The 17,079-nt window shown below is 56.9% G+C and overlaps 2 protein-coding genes across 2 annotated transcripts in view; one reads left to right on the forward strand and one right to left on the reverse strand.

Annotated features, from left to right (window-relative positions):
* SPIRE2 (spire type actin nucleation factor 2) overlaps positions 1 to 6,868 on the reverse strand; it is a 36,467-nt gene extending 29,599 nt beyond the window's left edge. The window contains exon 1 of the mRNA XM_053672231.1: positions 6,660 to 6,868. The gene's annotated coding sequence lies outside the window, so the exon portion shown is untranslated. The remainder of the gene's footprint in view (positions 1 to 6,659) is intronic.
* A 127-nt stretch (positions 6,869 to 6,995) lies between these two features.
* The window catches only part of FANCA (FA complementation group A), a 35,477-nt gene continuing 25,393 nt past the window's right edge, over positions 6,996 to 17,079 (forward strand). The window contains exons 1-14 of the mRNA XM_037142792.2: positions 6,996 to 7,168; positions 7,561 to 7,670; positions 7,827 to 7,911; positions 8,482 to 8,624; positions 8,742 to 8,837; positions 9,846 to 9,919; positions 11,512 to 11,624; positions 12,015 to 12,097; positions 12,601 to 12,634; positions 13,092 to 13,158; positions 14,750 to 14,862; positions 15,634 to 15,710; positions 15,912 to 16,053; positions 16,371 to 16,504. Coding sequence (XP_036998687.2) covers positions 7,090 to 7,168; positions 7,561 to 7,670; positions 7,827 to 7,911; positions 8,482 to 8,624; positions 8,742 to 8,837; positions 9,846 to 9,919; positions 11,512 to 11,624; positions 12,015 to 12,097; positions 12,601 to 12,634; positions 13,092 to 13,158; positions 14,750 to 14,862; positions 15,634 to 15,710; positions 15,912 to 16,053; positions 16,371 to 16,504 — 1,350 coding nt within the window. The 5' untranslated portion in view covers positions 6,996 to 7,089. The remainder of the gene's footprint in view (positions 7,169 to 7,560; positions 7,671 to 7,826; positions 7,912 to 8,481; positions 8,625 to 8,741; positions 8,838 to 9,845; positions 9,920 to 11,511; positions 11,625 to 12,014; positions 12,098 to 12,600; positions 12,635 to 13,091; positions 13,159 to 14,749; positions 14,863 to 15,633; positions 15,711 to 15,911; positions 16,054 to 16,370; positions 16,505 to 17,079) is intronic.

Consider the following 17,079-nt stretch of genomic DNA (forward strand, 5'->3'; position numbering starts at 1 on the left):
TTCCTCTTTCTTGGGAGCAGCACAGTAGGGACTGTGGCGCTGGACCGTGACAGCGAGCTCTAGGGGGGTTGAGTGTGTGAGCATGTGGGGTGGCTCCTGGAACCAGCTGCTCCCCGGCAGCTCCATCTGGAATTTGACTCGTTCAGATTCTGGCCCCCGTCTTCCCCGGCTTCTGTCTCTGCAGCGCCCTCCCGGCGTCCCCCTCAGTACTGACACCGCCCTTCCACTGGCTCACGTTCGGAAACCTCGGACTCTCTCTCACCTGGCAGGTCAACCTTCAACATAGAAACAGACTGCCTGGCTACGTCTCTGCACCCGCACGACACCCCTCTGGGCTAAGCTTCCCGCCCCCCATCTTTTACCTGCTAATCGCCAGAATCCATCTGACTGGCCTCCATGCCCTGACCCTGCCTCCTGGGGTCTCATCCCAACAAGCTGCATAATGCGGGCATGCACCCACCAGGGGCCGGCTCCCTGGGCACCGGAGCCGAGGGCTTCACAATGTGACAAGGTCCACGTGGATGCGCGCCTGTCCCCCTGCCCCCCATCTTAGTAGTCAGACCTTCTATGTTTTTCTCAGTGCACTAACCACACTATTTATAACTCATTGTCCATCTCCTCCCACTAGGCAGTGAGCCCTGCCGCCACCAGCAGGGACTTTGGCAGCTTTCTCACTGGTGGGTCCCCAGGGCCTGGACAGTGGTGACCCCATGCTCTTGGCCTCTCTCAGAGAATCCATCACCTCAAATGACACTATTTAGTGGCCTAAAACAACGGAAATTAATTTTCTTATAATTCTGGAGACCAAGTCTGAAATGGAGTTTCAGACGGCGCACGTGAGGTAGGACTGCGCTCCCTGCAGAGGGTCCAGTAGGGAGGGAAGCTCCTGCCCCTTCCAGGCTTGGGGCTCCGGCGTCCTGGGCTTCTCTCCCCTGTGTCACCACCCTTCTCTCCCCTGTGTCATCTTCTTTTTGCCTCTGATGACTCTCGCCATTGGATTAGGGCCCACCTGGATCATCCAGGGTGATCGCCTCTCAAGACTCCAGATCCACACCGGATTTCACCTGCAGAGCCCCTGTTTGCAGGCGAAGTCACGCAGACACGCCTCTCCTCGGCCACCACTCAGCCCTGCAGTGGGCGAGGCAAAGCTGCTGCACGTGGATGGGAGCCAAGGCCGCACACTGACCTGTAGCAGTAACACTGCACTCAGTGCAAAGGGAAAGACAGGACGGCCAGTTATAAAGCGTTTCCCTGATGGAGCAACACCATCATTACTTTCATCAGAACTCGACCCTTAAGTCCTCCAACACGTGTTTTAATACTCTGGAATCAGGGTTTCATGAGGGGGTCTGCGACCCCTCGGACCAACTACCTTGGCCGTGAAAACAGGGCTGGGACACAGCACTTCTCAATCTGCATGTCTGTTTGCTCACTAGTAAAGGTATGGTGTGGCCAAAAAATTAGAGAGAGGCCCTGGCTGGCGTGGCTCTGTGGACTGAGTGCAGGCCTGCAAACTGAAAGATTGCTGGTTCAATTAGCAGTCAGGGCACACGCCTGGGTTGTAGACCAGGTCTCCATTCAGGGGCACACGAGAGGCAACCACACACCAGTGTTTTTCTTCCTCTCTTTCTCCCTCCCTTCCCCTCTCTCTTAAATAAATAAAGTCTTAAAAATTTAAAGAGCAAATATTAATGTGTGTGTGGTCTTGATCCAGCGATTCCATGACTTGTAACTCATCCTAAGGCAATAAAGACAAGTCTGCAGTCTCAAAGTTGGCACATTTTAAAGGAGTCTGGCTTCCCAAGGGGAGTGAGAGGGGATGACTCACACTCAGCAACAGGCTGGTTCCACGGCGGGGGCAGCTCGGAGAGGCAGTTAACAAGGCTTCGGGAGAGTGGGACTGCTCCATGGCCAGAGATGCCGTGAATCATTGTAGACGGAAAACATGATTGTGATGCGGCAGTTTAAAAAATTGCCAAGGAGAAAGCCTGAAAATAGGCACAGTAAAATATCAGTGGAAGCTGTTTCTGGGTGTGATCTTGGGCAAATCAGTGCTTTTCTGTACCTTTCATTGTAGTCGTCATTCAGCATGTGTTTCTACTTTGGTAATGGGGGAGAAGGTCCTTCCCATGTTTGAAACAAAGGTCTCACACCTCCCTTCTGTGCCGAAGTGAGTCCAGGTGGTCGTGTGACGGTGCTGGGGGCAGTTTTTGTGCTTGGAAGGACCCTACCTCCTGGATTCGTCACGGTGAGGGGGGCACTTTTGATAACCAAGCCAGGCTCTCTCCTCACACAGGCCTGAGGCAGTATTCAATGTTTTTATTTTAATCTATTTCTCTATTGATTTTTTAAAAACTTTTTTGGACCAAGAGAGACAGAAACATCGATTTGTTGTTCTGATGTTATTTTTGCATCACTGGTTGATGCCTGTCTGTGCCCTGACCCAGGATTGAACCCACGACCTTGCCATATCTGAATGATGCTCTAACCAACTGAGCTACCAGGACAGTCTTTGGTATTCTGAATGTTTTCTGTTGCTGAATCAGCTCCCTTCTTTATTTTGGGTCTTTCTGACTAAATTGTCTTTGAAGTGCGAAATAGTTCCTTGGCTGCCTGCGGCTGTGGTCCCACCAGAGGCAGGCGACCGACTCTGCTTTCTCCAAGAGCTCAAAGTCCGGCTGGGCCTCCTTGTCCCTCTCAAGGCAGTGGCTGTGACAGGACACAGAAAGAAAGGGAGTGAGAAGGACGACTCTCCTCTCCTGCCTCACCCCTGATTTGGCTCAGCTTTACTGGGGGGCCCTTCAAGCCACTCCCAAGCTCGCCAACCCCCTCCCGCAGGCAGCCCCCCAGCACCTGTCTGCGCAGCAGGGGACAGGGGCATCAGCACTTTCACGTCCCTGCTTCTCCATTTACCACTGCCACTGATGGGTGACTTTGCTGGGAAGAGCAGAGGACAGTGGGGTTAAGTGAACTGTGCGCGTGTGTGCACGCACCCACACATGCTGAGCTTTGTGCTGTGGCTTCCTGGCTTTGTCTAATTGAGATTTGTGGCGGCCACTACACAAGGACGGCAGCACAGAGTCCCTGCTCCTGCCCGCTGCGTCCCACGCCCTCCACCTCCGATTCCGTAGAGGCCCCCTTCTGGGAAGGGGCCTGGCAGCACGGGTGTTGGCTGCTACCAGGTGGCCGGCTGTCCAGACGTTGCCCTTGGGGAAGGAGAGCCTTTAGACGGAAGAGGGTGTCCCCTCACTATTGCGTCACCTCAGCGGCTCTCAGCTGGCCCTGGGCTCCAGATGAAACCCTAAAGGTCACTCTTGGCTGTGGACCAAGCGCTCTGGACTTTCACGCACAAGTCCCCGGGAAACTTGCCGGCATCTGTCAGGCTGGTTTTACAACTGGAGAAACTGAGGCTGGAAGGTTTTCTGTGCCTTGTTTTTCTCCTGAGTAGTCTGGGTGCTTGCAGGAGAGGGTCTCAGCCATTCTACCCTCTGACTCTAATGGCCTCACTTCCTGAGGAGAAGGTCTCACCACAGCACCAAGATCCTTTGGCTGCCTCTTCCTACAGCACAACCTCGAAGTGTAGAAATGCGGAACATTGGTGTTCTCACAGCAAACCGAACGTGCGCACTGGCGCCATGCATGGGCCCTGCCTGCCCCGCTGAGGCGGGTGTGGTCCCCAGCCTGCACCCGAGCCCGGCCGGACAGAGCCAGGTGGCCGGCGTGTGGCCCTCAGGTCTGCGCACGCCTCCAGCTCTGAGCACGGCATCCCTCCAAGCTGGACGAGTGCTGGCGGGTTTTATGAAGCTATTTTATAACTTCACTTGGTTAAGGGAGATTTGTGTCTACACTTTGGAATTTGGCAAGCTTTGGGAGAACGCAAGTCTGATTTGATTGCTAATTAAAATAATTAAAGTAATCAGGGCTCAGTCCTAGTCGGCAGCTTGAGGAAGTGAAGAGAGAAAAGCTTTTCACGGAGTGACTCACGGCCCAGTGGAAACTCTGTTCTCTAAAACTTAATAGTCTCCCCCCTCAAATAACCTGAAAGGTGCCGAACACAGGCAGCTCAGGGCGAGGTCTGAGCTCTCACAGAGGCACGGCCCACTGCGAGCCAGAGGGGGGGGGGGCGGGCAGAGCTGATGGCCAGGACCCCGAACGGGACTCTTGGGGCTGCCTGAGCACTGCTGCCTGCCTGTTCGCTGTGGTTTCCTAGTCACCGTGGAGTGGGAGGCGCTGAGAGGATCCTCATGCGGACTTCGGGGGTCTGACTTGGTGTCCACACCCCACCCCTGGCCCTGTGTTTCTCAGTCACAAACAAAAGCGTGGTTGTGCTGAATGCGGCCTGAGCAGTCAGCACGGCCTGGGGGTGGGTGGACAGTCCAGAGGGGCAGAGAAGGGGCACAGGTACCAGGCACAGGACGAACCTCGGGGAGGGAAGACCCCTTAGTGCTCAGAGCCACAGGGGGCGGGGGTGCATGTGGAGCTGCCGAATGGCCTCTCCTGCCCCCAGGGCTTTGAAGAGCATCCCGAGGTACCGGCTTTTATGGATTTTCCAGATATAAAAGACCTTTAGTCACTTTCCAAGGGGAGGGCATGGGAATCGGAGTCTGTGAGGGACTCACCCTTATCCCCAGTCTTTCCTGGCACCTCAGACAATGCCAAGGAAAAATCCTTCCTGTTCTTTCCTGATTCTTGCCCATTTCCACGTACAGAGTGTCATGAAATAAGGGCCATCCCCGCTGTGCGGGGCAGAAGGGTCAGGAAGAGATGAGAAGCAGATTCGGCAGGGGCAGGGGGAAGACCTGGCTGATGGGACTGAGTGGGAAGGTGAGCTGACTCTTCCAACCCGCCGTGCCATAGTGGAGATACACGTTGGTCTCTGCCTCACCCCCACCCTCCAGAACAGAGCAGGCATGGGGGGCTGGGAGAGGAGTTTGCGATGGATCGTGCCCACGTGAAGAAGCCTCTATAAAATCCCAAACTTACGGGGCTGCGGGGAGTTCCCAGATCGGGAAACACATCCATCCCAGCTCTGTGGAGACAAAGACCCCAGCACTCGGGACCCTCCTAGACCTCAGCCTGTACCCTTCAGCATATCCTTTAAAAAACTGGTAAATGTTTCCTTGAATTCTGTGTGCTGCTCTAGCAAATTAAGTGAACCCGAGGAGGGGGTTAGAGACTCCCCAATTTGTTGTCAAATCTGGCAGAGGTTGCAGATAATCTGGGGGCCTACAACTTAGCATTGGTGCCTGAAGTGGAGGCCATCTTGGGGGATCTGTCTCCGCAAAGATGGTGGCAGAATTGACCTGAACTGCGGGACACCCAGCTGGTGTCAGCACTGCTTGTTATGGGGTCAAACCTCCACATATTTGACCCCCGGAAGGGTTAGACGTGGTGTCCTGTGTGAAAGTTAAGGAAGCACAGGAGACAGACTCATGTAGGTGGGAAGAACAGGCGCTTCTCCTACTTAGGAAACTGGGTTGTGCTTCTAATTCACCCCTTGGAAGGGCCAGGGGACTCGGGATGCCTTCCACACGGTGTCCACCGGCTTGTCTTCTCACACATGTGTAAAAGTGGTACAAGGAACAACCTGTCCAAGCAAACCTAAAGAGCTCTTTCTGTTTGCGGTGATGAGAAAGACTGTGTCCTTATTCACGGGCTTCCTACAGTTTATCCTCAGCCCCAGGGCCTGGGGAGCCAGGCAGTCTGCTCCCCTTGCCCAGAGGTTGGTTGGTCGGTGAAGCCCCACGGCCCCAGGCGGGGTGTAAACTTGGCTTGGTGGCCTCAGCTCTAACCCTGAGCTGCCTCACTTCGCCTTTTAAGAAAATGACTTGAATACTTTGATGATCACGAGAGGAGATACAGGAGAGGCTCAGGGGAGCAAAGTTTCATGAGTCTTAGGGCCTCAGGGGGCAGCGCCAGGGTGGCCGGAAGATGGAAGACAGGAACGAGGGGAAGGCTAAGGTCACTGCCTTTGTTGGGGGTTTCCATGGGAAAGGCAAGGCTGGGTGGGGGCAACTGCCAGGACCAGCTACTTCCAAGATGTCTGGCACCAGACCCAGCGGTGACTGAGGCAGAGCACTGTCGCCTCCTGGGTTTGGGGCCCAAATGGAGCAGATGTGGCTCCGGACCCCTTGGTTGGCGTATCACATGCACGCTCCCCAGCCCTTTGCGGTGGCTAAGAATTGGCTAGACCGGTACAGGCAGTCTCTCCCCAGCTTAAGCTTTTTGAGATGTAAAACCATAATACAATGTCCAGAAAATAAAACATAAGCATATGAAAATATTAAATGCAAACTGTATTTGTAGAGTGGAATACTACACAACCAGAAACATGGGTGAGCTTCACCTCCGCACACGTAAACCGGAAAGACACTATGCACTGAAGCCTTCAGCCCGGCCCCCCGCCGGGAGAGGGCCTCTCACCGGGCAGTTCTGAGTCCTGTGTTTGCGGCTGGAGGCTGGCGCTGTGCTGTATCATTGGGGAGCCGGAATCCTGTGGTCACCAAAACGTAAAGTCCAGTGACATTAAGCATTTAGTTCCTTGGTGTCACTGGCCGCTTCCCGAGCTACCGTGTTGGGAGGAGGGGACACAGACCAGGTCTGTCCTCGCAGGTTGTACCGGGTAGCGCCCGCGGGCTGATTTCCCCGTTTACACTTACGGTCTGAAGGACGTTGTCCACGGTTTTTGGCGTCTTTCTGGATTTGGGTTTGGCCGGTTGCTTCTTCATGACCAGCCACGCGTCATTGTTGGCAGGAATAATGCGTGCTGCGTGCCGCAGTTTTCCTGTAGGTGGATGCCGTTTTGAATCTGCCCCGCTAAACACCAACTCCAATCCCAGCTCCACCCCGCCCAAGTGGGGGTCGTTTCCCTCCTGCCCGCCACCACCAAGATGGCCGCTGTACTAGGTCTTGCCCCGGCGGGGGTGTGGTCGGGCAGCGGCCAGCCAATGGAAAGGCAGCGCGGGCCTCCAGCCAATGGAAAGGCAGCGCGGGCCTCCAGCCAATGGAAAGGCAGCGCTGGCTGCGAGCCAATGGGACAGCAGCGCGGGCCGGACGCTGGGAGCCGCGGGAGAGTCCAGTGTTCACGCCATGTCTGGTTCCAGCATGCGGGACAGCGCTAAAGACCCCGGGCCCCGGGGCCGCAGGAGGACGTGGGCCGAGCTGCTGGGTACGTGGGCGCGAGGGCCGGGACTGGGCCCCTTTGCGGGCCCCTTCCCACCGGAGCCTGCCGAGCAGGGGAGGCCAGGGTCTTCCCCCGCGCTGGCTGCTTTGAGCCCGCTCGGATCCGACCCCGACCCTCCTCCTGACCCTGCACCCCGAACTCCGGCTCCTCCCCTGGTCGTGGAGTGTCAGACGTCGTGTTGGGAAAGGCAGCCCTGTGAAGGGGGTGCGGTCTCCCGCACGGCCCGGGAACGCGGGTAGCTGCGGCGTGTGGCCTTGGTTCCACGCCCGGCCATGGCCCTCGGTGGGCCCGCGGTGAGGCTTGGGCAGGGGGCGGTGTCGCCAGGGCCCGCTGCCGGGTCTCTGACTGGCGCTCCCTTTGTCCGGCCCTGCCCTCAGTGGGCAGGGTCAGGAGACAGAAGCCCGGTGCTGAGCGGGGACAGCAGATCCGGGCGGCCGCGGTGCAGCTTCTAAGGCGCCACCTGAACCTGGGCCACCTTCTGCTGGAGGTAAGGAGCCGGGCCTGTGCGGCGGACCGACTGCGTCCCTGCGGGACCAGAGGGTCGGTGGCGCCAGCTCCGTGCTGACGGGTGAGGAGCCAACGGGGTGCGCTCACCTTCTGGAGGTGCAGCTGCCGCACGCTGCCCAGTTTATGTTACTTCCAGGTGGGAGGCCCGCTGCCCGCGAAGCTGCGCCCCAGCGCCTGGCCTGACCTGCGGTCCGACCACGGCAACCTCGGAGCCCTGGTCGGTGAGTCACAGCCTCCTCCCCGCCCCCCCCAGCGCTGCGTCCTACCCCAGTGGTCCAATCTCGTCTTTGACGCCGAAGTGATTATTGAAAAAAAAACAGGAATTCACAAACAGAGGCTACTGTAGTTCTCAACTTATTGTGCTCCTTTGAAAAAGTTGGTAGAACTTTAAAAAAAATTTAGGTGATTTTTTGAGAGACATCAATTTGTTGTTTTATCTGTTTATGCATTAACTGGTTGACTCTTGTATGTGCCTTGGCCCGGGATTGAACCCACGCTCTTGACTTACCTGGATGCTGCTCTAACCATCTGAGCTCGGTCCAGGGCAATAAAGCTCCCCATCAGAATGTAACTGCCAGCCCCGCCTGTGTCCCACCAAGCACACGTGTAGGTGCGCAGCTGTGGGCTGCAGGCGCTCTGACAGCTGCTTCCAACCCAGATGGTCTTCACCCAGCTCCTGTTTCCCTGGACGTCAGTTCCCCCTCCGCAGGCAGCATTCTGTGGCGTCGGAGACCGCGGGCCTTCTGTTTTCGGTGTTGCAGTGTGTCTCCCGTGCTTCGTGTTGTCTTCAGGCTCTGCTTTGCGGGACCAGGCCTTGAGGCTGGGGGTTCCAGTGGCAGTCCTGGCCAGCCAGACGGTGGCCTCCGGCATTGTGCAGATCTGCAAGGCGCACGTCGAGCCCTCTCTCGGGGTGCTGCTGGACCCGGAGCAGAGAGTAAGGCGGCGTGACGCAGAGACCATGCTGCTCTTCTAAGCTGTTGGGGAAAGTGGGATGTTTCTTTAACATTGTTCCAGATGTTTGCCCACTTTTACACAAGACTTCTCGTTTCAGAAGAAACTGTCTTCCTTGTTGGAGATCACTGGGCAGTTATCGGAGCACGACATGTTCTCCCGGCTCTCCTTCTGTCAAGAACTGTGGAAAGCACAGGTAGCAGCTCTGACTCCTGTGGTCGCAACTCTTGACTCCGGGGCTCTTCCAGTCAGGGTCCTGTTGTTTGGGGGGAGCCACCAGGACCCCCAAAACATGGGGGGGTCCCCCATGTTTCTTTGAGAAGAAAGCCTTTCCACCAAGCACCCCAGCAGCCCCCGAGTGGGGATGTGCTGAGCAGGTGCCTGCGGGCAGGAAGGAAACACTCAAAGACACCGTGTGTACGCGCAGCACAGGGCGCGGCAGCGGTGGGGGCTGCCCATGTGGCTGGGGCTGGGAGGGGCATGAGTGGAGGCGGAGCGCAGTCTGCCGGGGCTGCAGCCACTGGAGCAGGGTGACCGAGGGGACCGTGTGTCCGTGCTGGGGGAGGACAGGAGACGGGGCCCCGGTCACAAAGGGTTGTGCCGTGTTGAAGAGGGAACTGTGTCCTGGATGCTGTGAGGGGCCTTGCAGGAGCCCAAAAAGAGACTGGCATGTTCCTTTGTGATTTGGAGTCTTGTGGTGGCCGTGGTGGAGGAAGGTCTGGAAGTGCAGGAAGCCAGTGACTGGGCAGGTCCCGCCGGAGCCTGCGGGACCCGTGGTGCGGCTGGTCAGGAGGAGGGAGCCGCTGGCTGTGGGTGTGTCTGCAGGCTTGGTGGGGTTAAAACCCTGGCAGATGAGGCACATTTCAGGCTGTGCTATTACTGTACTTGGTTTTCTTTCTTTCTTTTTTTTTAAAATTTATCTTTAGAGAGGGGAAGGGAAGGAGAAAGAGAGGGAGAGAAACATCAATGTGTGGTTGCCTCTCGAGCACCCCCTATTGGGGACCTGACCTGCAACCCAGGCATGTGTTTTGACTGGGAACCAAACCTGTGACCCTTTGGTGTGCAGGCCTGTGCTCAATCCACTGAGCTATACCAGCCAGGGCCCTGCACTTGGATTTTCGATAGAGCTTGGCGATGAAGACCACAGGCTGCACGTTCCATAGGGAATTCGTCCGGAAGGACTCAGCACTGTCACTCTCTCCAGGATTCTCTGTTGCTGGAAGCTGTGTGGCGTCTGCACGTACAGAACGTTGTGAACCTACAAGAGCTGCTGGAAAGGTAGTGACGGTAGAACGTTTCCTTATGTCACGTGACTCCATGTTTGTGACCTGGTCCTGCGTGACTTATGCATCACAGCCAAAATCGCCCGGGGAGGCCATTACAGCCAATCTTTGAACAACGTGGGTTTTTTTCCCCACCAGTGAATGCAGTTGGCCTTCTGTATCCATTGGTTTTGCGTGTGTGGGTTTAACCAAGAGGTTCAAAACCAGAATTCAGTCTGCAGCTGGGAATCTGCGGGTGCAGAGGGCTGGCCGTGGGCGTTCTGTGTCATTTTACATGCAGACTTGAGTACTGTGGTGGGCCCTGGAGTCAATCACCTGCAGATACTGAGGGATGGTGACTGTATTGCATTTTGGGGGAGTCAGAAGTTGTCCATGGGTCAACCGTATTTTATTATTTAAAGAGAATGGTTTTTGTAATCGAAGTCTTATGTGCACACTCGGTGATGTTTCCTTTGTAAGCTGTATCATGTGAAAGTGTGTTTTTAAAAACTAGAAAGATGTTCAGGTAAATGTGGTTTATAGAAAATGCGTAAGGACTTCTGCCCCCGCCCCTCGTAGAGTCCCACCAAGGCTGAGAACGGGGGTTTTATAAGAGAAGTACAGCCTGTGAGGGTGGGAGAGTGTGGGGGGAGCCATACTAACAACAGAGGTGGGTCCCAAGAGGCAGGTGACTGAGCAAACTTGAGACCAGCTTGTGCTGAGCCAGCAGCGTGGAAAGAAGGGAGCCAATCCGGTTCATTCTTTCTCCCTAAAAGTCTCAGGGACTGATGGCCCCAGGTGCCTGTGGATGTGGGGTGGAAGGGGAGAGACTGACGCACTGAAAGCAGGTGCCAGGAGCACTTGGACCTTGGATGGGCCCTGCTCTTCTTCAGGCAGAAGCAGCTGCTCCTCCCCTGGCGGGTGGGGCGGGAGACTGGGGGCTGCGGGTTTACTCTCTCGGATGGAGAAATGGCCTCTTGTTGGGGGCTTGTCTGGCAGCTGAAAATGCTGTGTTGAAACCACTGGTGATGAGACACGTGGGCCCCGTCTAGATTTTAAGTTGGATCTTTATACCAAAAACATTCTGATGAGTCAGAGAAGGAAAAAAAATTTATGAAAGCACTCAGGGGAGTCCTAGAGGGATGTTTTTGTAACCTTGAAGTGGGGGAGGCCTCAATATTCCAATTAAATATGGACAAAGGATTTCAGTCAGTTCCCCAGAGAAGATGGGCGGATGGCCAAGCACGTAAAGGGGCTCAGCGCCTGTGGTCCTCGGGAGGTTAAGCTGAGAGTGGCCGATCCCCTGGTGGCGGGCTCTGGCCTGGGGCTGCTGCTGTGTCGTCTGATCACGTTGCAACCGAGCGTTCTGCCCCCAGCAGCAGTCCGCTGCTCGCAACCGGTAAACTTGAACACGGTCGTTTTTCACATTAGTGAAAACCACGTCAGCATCCCGGAGGGCTTTCCACGTGAGCTCTGACTTCCCGTTCAGGAAGCTCAGGTGGTTGCTCGAGTGTCCTCCGTGGCCTGAGCCTCCTAGTGAAATGAGGGGGGGAGTGGCCCGGTGGCTGTGGAACCGTGGGGCCAGGTGTGCTGTGTGCTTGTCCCCAGCCACGAGGACGCGCAGGCAGTGGCGGCATGGCTCTTCGGGAACGTGCGCCGTCTGTGTGAGCAGACAGCAGAGTCCGGTCCACACTCAGACATCGCCGGGGCCATGCTCTCTGGTAAGTTCCTCCCGGAGGTGGTTCCTGGGTGCAGCTCACTGAGGCCAGCTGTCTGTGATGAGGACCGTGGGGAGCAGGACAGGCCCCATGCCATGGCGTGGGGAGCTCGCACGAAGTCATCTCGGGCCGTGCCTGTCACAGTGTGTTTGCATTCAGCCTGAACTGTGTGGGAACTGCGGTAAGTCTGCCTGCTGCCCCGTTGTGGAAGGGGCCCCGTGGCTGGTGTGTTTGCTGAAGGAGGAGGCAGGAGCCCCCACGGGTGTGGCATGAAGTGGGTCTGGGGCTGTGCTGAGTGAGTGCATTTCACGCACAGGGGAGGGTTGGGAGCCCCTGTCACTTACGAGATGACTGGGATGCAGTGTGTAAGTACTTCGTTTTTGTGCTTTCCAGATTTTATGCAAATGTTTGTTTTGAGGGGATTTCAGAAAGACTCGGGTCCTGGAAGAAATACGGAGGCTGAACGGATGCCCCAGGTAGGAGGAGAGGCGGAGGGGAGTGCCACAGGGTTGCTGGGTTAGCCCCCCACCCCCACCTGCCATGCCTGTCCTTGGCCGTCCCTGGCCTGGTGACTGGCCTTGCTGTGACCATGAGATGCCTCCACAGTCTTCCTCCCTAGTCCAGCAGGTGTGGGGAGTGGGACAGGCCGTGACCTCCCCCCGTGTTCTCTGGGCCTGTGCTTACAGACAAGGGAAGGGTGCTCTTTACTGGGCACAGCTGAGACCCCGCAGCAGGACCCCCTGTGCGGGTAGCATCCGGGCAGTCAGGACATGTGCGAAGTGGGGCTGGGGCCTCAGCGGTCTCAGGACGTCAGACAGACACTTCCCGAGAGTCCGCTGTTCGCTCTCTCTGTTTCCTTGTTGGGATAACACGCAGACCCAGGGGACTCTTAGCAGCACCCCTCTTTAAAGTTCGTTTTGTGTGTGGCGCTCGCGTGGTGCGCGGGCGTGACTCAGCGAGGGGCTCCGTCTGTCTGCAGATTGCTGCCGCTGTGCTGCAGGCGATGCTGCTCCGTGAGTACGCTGCCCGGGCCCCAGACTGGGAGGGTCCTCCGCTCCCTGCCTGTCCGTCTCCAGGGTTTCACCTGTTTGCAGGGGTCCTGTACAGTCCTCATACTGGAAAACCCCTCCTGTGGGTGTAATTTGGCATAAACTTACCCCCCTTTTTCTCCTGGCTCAGTTCCTCAGAGCTGTGAATGGCTGATTGTGTTTAATGGTGAACTTGGGAACATTTGATTATCTGCATATTGCTTGCAGTGACTGGTTTTAAAGGCGTCACTGAGCGATTCACTTTGAAGCTTCAAGGCCTTGTGCCATCTGGGGTTTGGGTGGCCCGGGAGGCCCGTACCTTGGAAGTGAGGGGCTCCCACCAGAGACGCCTGCCTTGTGTGGAAGCACTCCATCGGGGGTGGTTTTTGGCGGCTGGGACGGCGGCTGACGCCTGTGCTCTGCTCCCTGCGGCCGGCGGCAGTGGCGCTGGAGGCCTTGGTGGACGGCGTGCAGGAGGAGTCCTTAGCACACAAGGCCGCGCAGTGCTGGTATGTTCCCGGGAAGCCTTGGGGGGTTCCGCTGGGTTAGAGGTCCTAGGTGTTTGAAGCACCCCCAAGTACTGACGGGGGCTCCTGAGCACGTGGGCACTGTCCTCATGTCTGCGTCAGGAGGGGCGATGGCGGCGAAGCACTGGGACCCGGGTCCGCCTGCCCCTCTCTGGGCCCCTTGTTCCTCCAGGCACAGGCTCTCGCCGGTCACGGCGCCCTCTTCCCGCCCTGCCCTCCTGGCCCTGGAGGGGCTTCCTGCAGCACACAGTGGGCCGTCGCCCGCACCTGAGCCAGGGCCCCCGCTGAGACCCCAAGTGGCCCCGGCTCTGCCGCGCTGACTTCGTCTCTCTCTGGCTCTGGAGCTGCATGCGGACACTCTGGGCTGGGCCTGGGGATCGACTCTGTCCTGGGAAACCCGAGAGTCTCCTAGCATCTCCCTACTCTATTCTGCTCTGGTTCTCCTCAAATGCTTTATAGTCCTCAACGGGGCTATGTCATTCACTATTCTTATTACTTATTTTTTATCCTCACCTGAGGACATTTTCTCTTTCAGAAAGAGAGGAAGTGGGGGGAGAAACATTAACATGAGAGAGAAGCATCGATCAGTTGCCTTCTTGTACACGCCCTGACCAGGGATAGAACCTGCAACCTGGGTGTGTGCCTTGACCCGGTACTATGCTCCAACCAACTGAGCCACACCGGCCAAACTTGGTTCCCTACTTTGTGGAAACAGTGAAAACACTGCTTTGGTCTCTAAATTTTACACATTTTGTAATATGCCTAGATAGCACGAACTCACATCCCAGGTGTCAGATAATGACCATCAGTCTGTTTTTAAAACTTTAAATCAGTTGCCAATACCTGTGCTGAAATCAGATACGCCCGCCAGCGGACCCTGTTCTCCCTTCTGCCCCACCTGCCCTCGTTTGTGCGGCTCTGGCAGTGCACATACCTGCCGCGACCCTCCATCTCCCCCACGGGGAATCGGGGCTGACCCTGGCACACGCCCCACGTCAGCCCTAGTCACTCTCCGTCCCTCCTCGCCTGTCCGTTGACGTCCTGCTCCCTCTGAGGGAGGGCCGTCCCTCCTTCCTGCTCCTGTCACAGGACACTGTTGGCTTTCGGAACAGTTGTGAGTGTGAGCACCTGCGTGTGCCAGGCCCTGTGCCAGACACTCCACACGAGTTTGGTGTAACCCTGAGGCCTGACCCCATCTCACAGAAGGGGAAACTGAGGCTTTGCAGCATTGGTGGCTTGCTGGGGCCTGGCCCTCTGTTGGGTTTAGGCCTCCATCCCACCGTGATCCTCAGGCCCGACCCTTGCTGACCTCCAACCTCCTGCCTCTTCCTGGCTGGTCTGTTGCCTGCCTGTGGTTTTCTCTCTTGTGGAAACTACGCTCCCAGGATTCTGTGGCACCATGGTCTGGCAGAGGGTGTTTCAGGATGACGGAAAGGGCTGCCCGTGAGCTGCCAAGCTGGCAGTCGGGACCTGATGGTCCCGGCCTGCTTTGCTGGACGGAATGCTTTGATGAGCCATCTGAGGTTGTGGGGACATTAGGACCCTGGACATCTCCTTTCTGCTCCGTTTGCAGGTTCAGTGGGTTCAGTGGACACACGCTTCGCAGTATAATTTCGACAGATTCTCCAAAGAGGTTTTTCAGACACACGCTGACTCAGATCCTCACTCACCAGCCTGTGCTGAAAGGTGGGGACCACCGCGGCTTCCCTTGGCGGGAGCTTGGGCCCCACGTTAACACTCTCGGACACTGTGAGGTCAAGAAGGACGCTATTGTTATCCAGCCTTTCATTTGAAAGTGGTGTTTTCATAAAGGACATTTAGAATTAAAGAAGTGTGGGGGAAAAACTGTCATTCTTCTTGTTGCCAAAGTAGATATGTCTTGAGTATGAAATCTGTTTTTCCTGGGTCTTTAAAAACAGTTATGCTTTTAAATTCCAAGGTTCTGTTTCAAGATGCATATGTCTCACGAAAACCGTGTGGTGGCTTGAGGAAGTGCTCTGGTGTTCAGCACTCGTCCTCCTGCTAATGCGTGTGCTAGGCTGATGGCACCGCTCGGGACCGATGGAGGGGCACGCCTCGCCCCCGGAGCCGCCTCTGGGCTGCGGTCCATCCTGGCAGGTCCTCCGGGGGGACTCAGGCCGGTGTCCATCCCCCGGACCCACCCCAGCCTGCCGCCCGCATCCTCACTGCTCACTTACCGGCAGTTACAGCTTAAAAGTAGCTGCGCTCACGTGCAGCTGATGCATTAGAGAACTTTTATAGCAAATGTAAAGGAATGTTTATATTTGGACCAAAGAGACATTTTGTAACAGAAATGGCTAACAAATAGGAAAATGGTGAACTTCGCTAATTGAAAAGGTGCAAATTAAAACAAGGTAGCTTTTTGACATTGCAGCTTTAGAACACAGCTTTGTGATGAGTGCTGACGTTTTTTGTCTGTTCTTCCTCCTGGTGAAGTCTCCGATGCCGTTCACATGCAGAGGGAGTGGAGCTTCGCGAGGACCCACCCTCTGCTCACCGGCCTGTACCGCAGGGTGAGTTGGGGGGCTGGGGGGCAGGTAGGAGGCCGTCTGAGCTCTCCGGCTGAGCGCTGCGGCTCCGGTCCTCACAGAGGGAGGCCCATGCTCTCCACACGGCCGTCAGCCAGTGCTGACCGCTGCAGAGAGGGGCTCAGGTGTGTCCTGCTCCTGCCCTGCAGCGGTTTTGCTCCGACAGCCCACGAGCTTTGTTTTCAGCTCTTCGTGCTCCTGAGTCCGGAGGAGCTGGTGGGCCACTTGCAGACCGTTTTGGAGACACACGAGGTGAACTGGCGTCACGTGCTGTCCTGCGTGTCCACGATGGTGGTCTGCTTCCCCGGAGCACAGCAGCTGGTGACTGGTGCGCTCTGGTGGGCGTCCTGTGTGTGTGTGTACAGGTGACAGGCGTGTTGTTAGCCAAACCCCAGCGTTTGGGGTGAGCCTGTGGGCGGAGTCAGTGTCCATCTCAGTGAGGACAGAAGTCCTCCCCTGCCCGAAAGTGCCCCGTGTCCAGTGCCCTTGGGCTCTGCCGCTGCTCGTCAGCCTCGGGCAGTTGCTGTTTGGCTCCTCTGACCAATTCCCAGGCCCTGGAAGTCGGCGTGGGGCCTGCAGGTGGTGGGGGCACTTGCTCCCTGGTAGGACGTACGCCTTGTATTCTTCTCCGTTATTCCTGCCTAGACTGGGTGGCCCGTCTGCTGGCCCGTGCGTTTGAGAGCTTCGACCTGGACAGCATGGTCACCGTGTTCCTGGTCGTGCGCCAGGCTGCGCTGGAGGGCCCCTCCGTGTTCCCGCCCTACGCAGACTGGTTCCAGGTGCGCCGCCTCTGCTGACCTGCTGCCGCCCCCAGTAGGTCGTCGGCACATCCCCAACCTGTTGCGAGAATGAGTTCTGGGGGTCCGCTCTGAGGGGTGTGCGGAGGATGGATGGCAGGGTCCTCGAGCTGCCCAGGGACGTTTCTGTGTCGGCATGTCACCTGCCGAGAGCCCTGCCCAGGTGCTCTGGCCACTGTCAGGTGTGCCAGGCCTCAGGTTTGTTCCCTTCTCGAGACAGCACAGGGCAGCAGAGGAGGCTGCAGTGGTGCGTCCAGGGCTGCGCTTTGGGCTTGGGGTTCCCTTCCCGCCTTTCGAGTCAGCCACACTGAACTGGAACTTACAGAAACTGGGACGGACCCTTCAGCGAACACTGCCGCCCTTGAAGGTCTGGCTCAGTCTCTGTTTCTCAGGAACAGACAGACGTGGCGTCAGAGTTAAGCTCTGGGTTGGGCAGAGTAGTTCTGAACTCATCACGAGACATTCATGGCTGCAATTTTTCTAGTAGTGAAGGAAACTGCTTTTCCCTGGAGCGGCACCACCCGCTGCTCTTACCCCAGTCTGGTGGGGGGTGTGGT

Source organism: Artibeus jamaicensis, unplaced genomic scaffold (assembly GCF_021234435.1).
Source record: "Artibeus jamaicensis isolate MK-2021 breed Jamaican fruit bat unplaced genomic scaffold, CSHL_Jam_final contig_755, whole genome shotgun sequence".
In the NCBI taxonomy this organism is placed as follows: domain Eukaryota; kingdom Metazoa; phylum Chordata; class Mammalia; order Chiroptera; family Phyllostomidae; genus Artibeus; species Artibeus jamaicensis.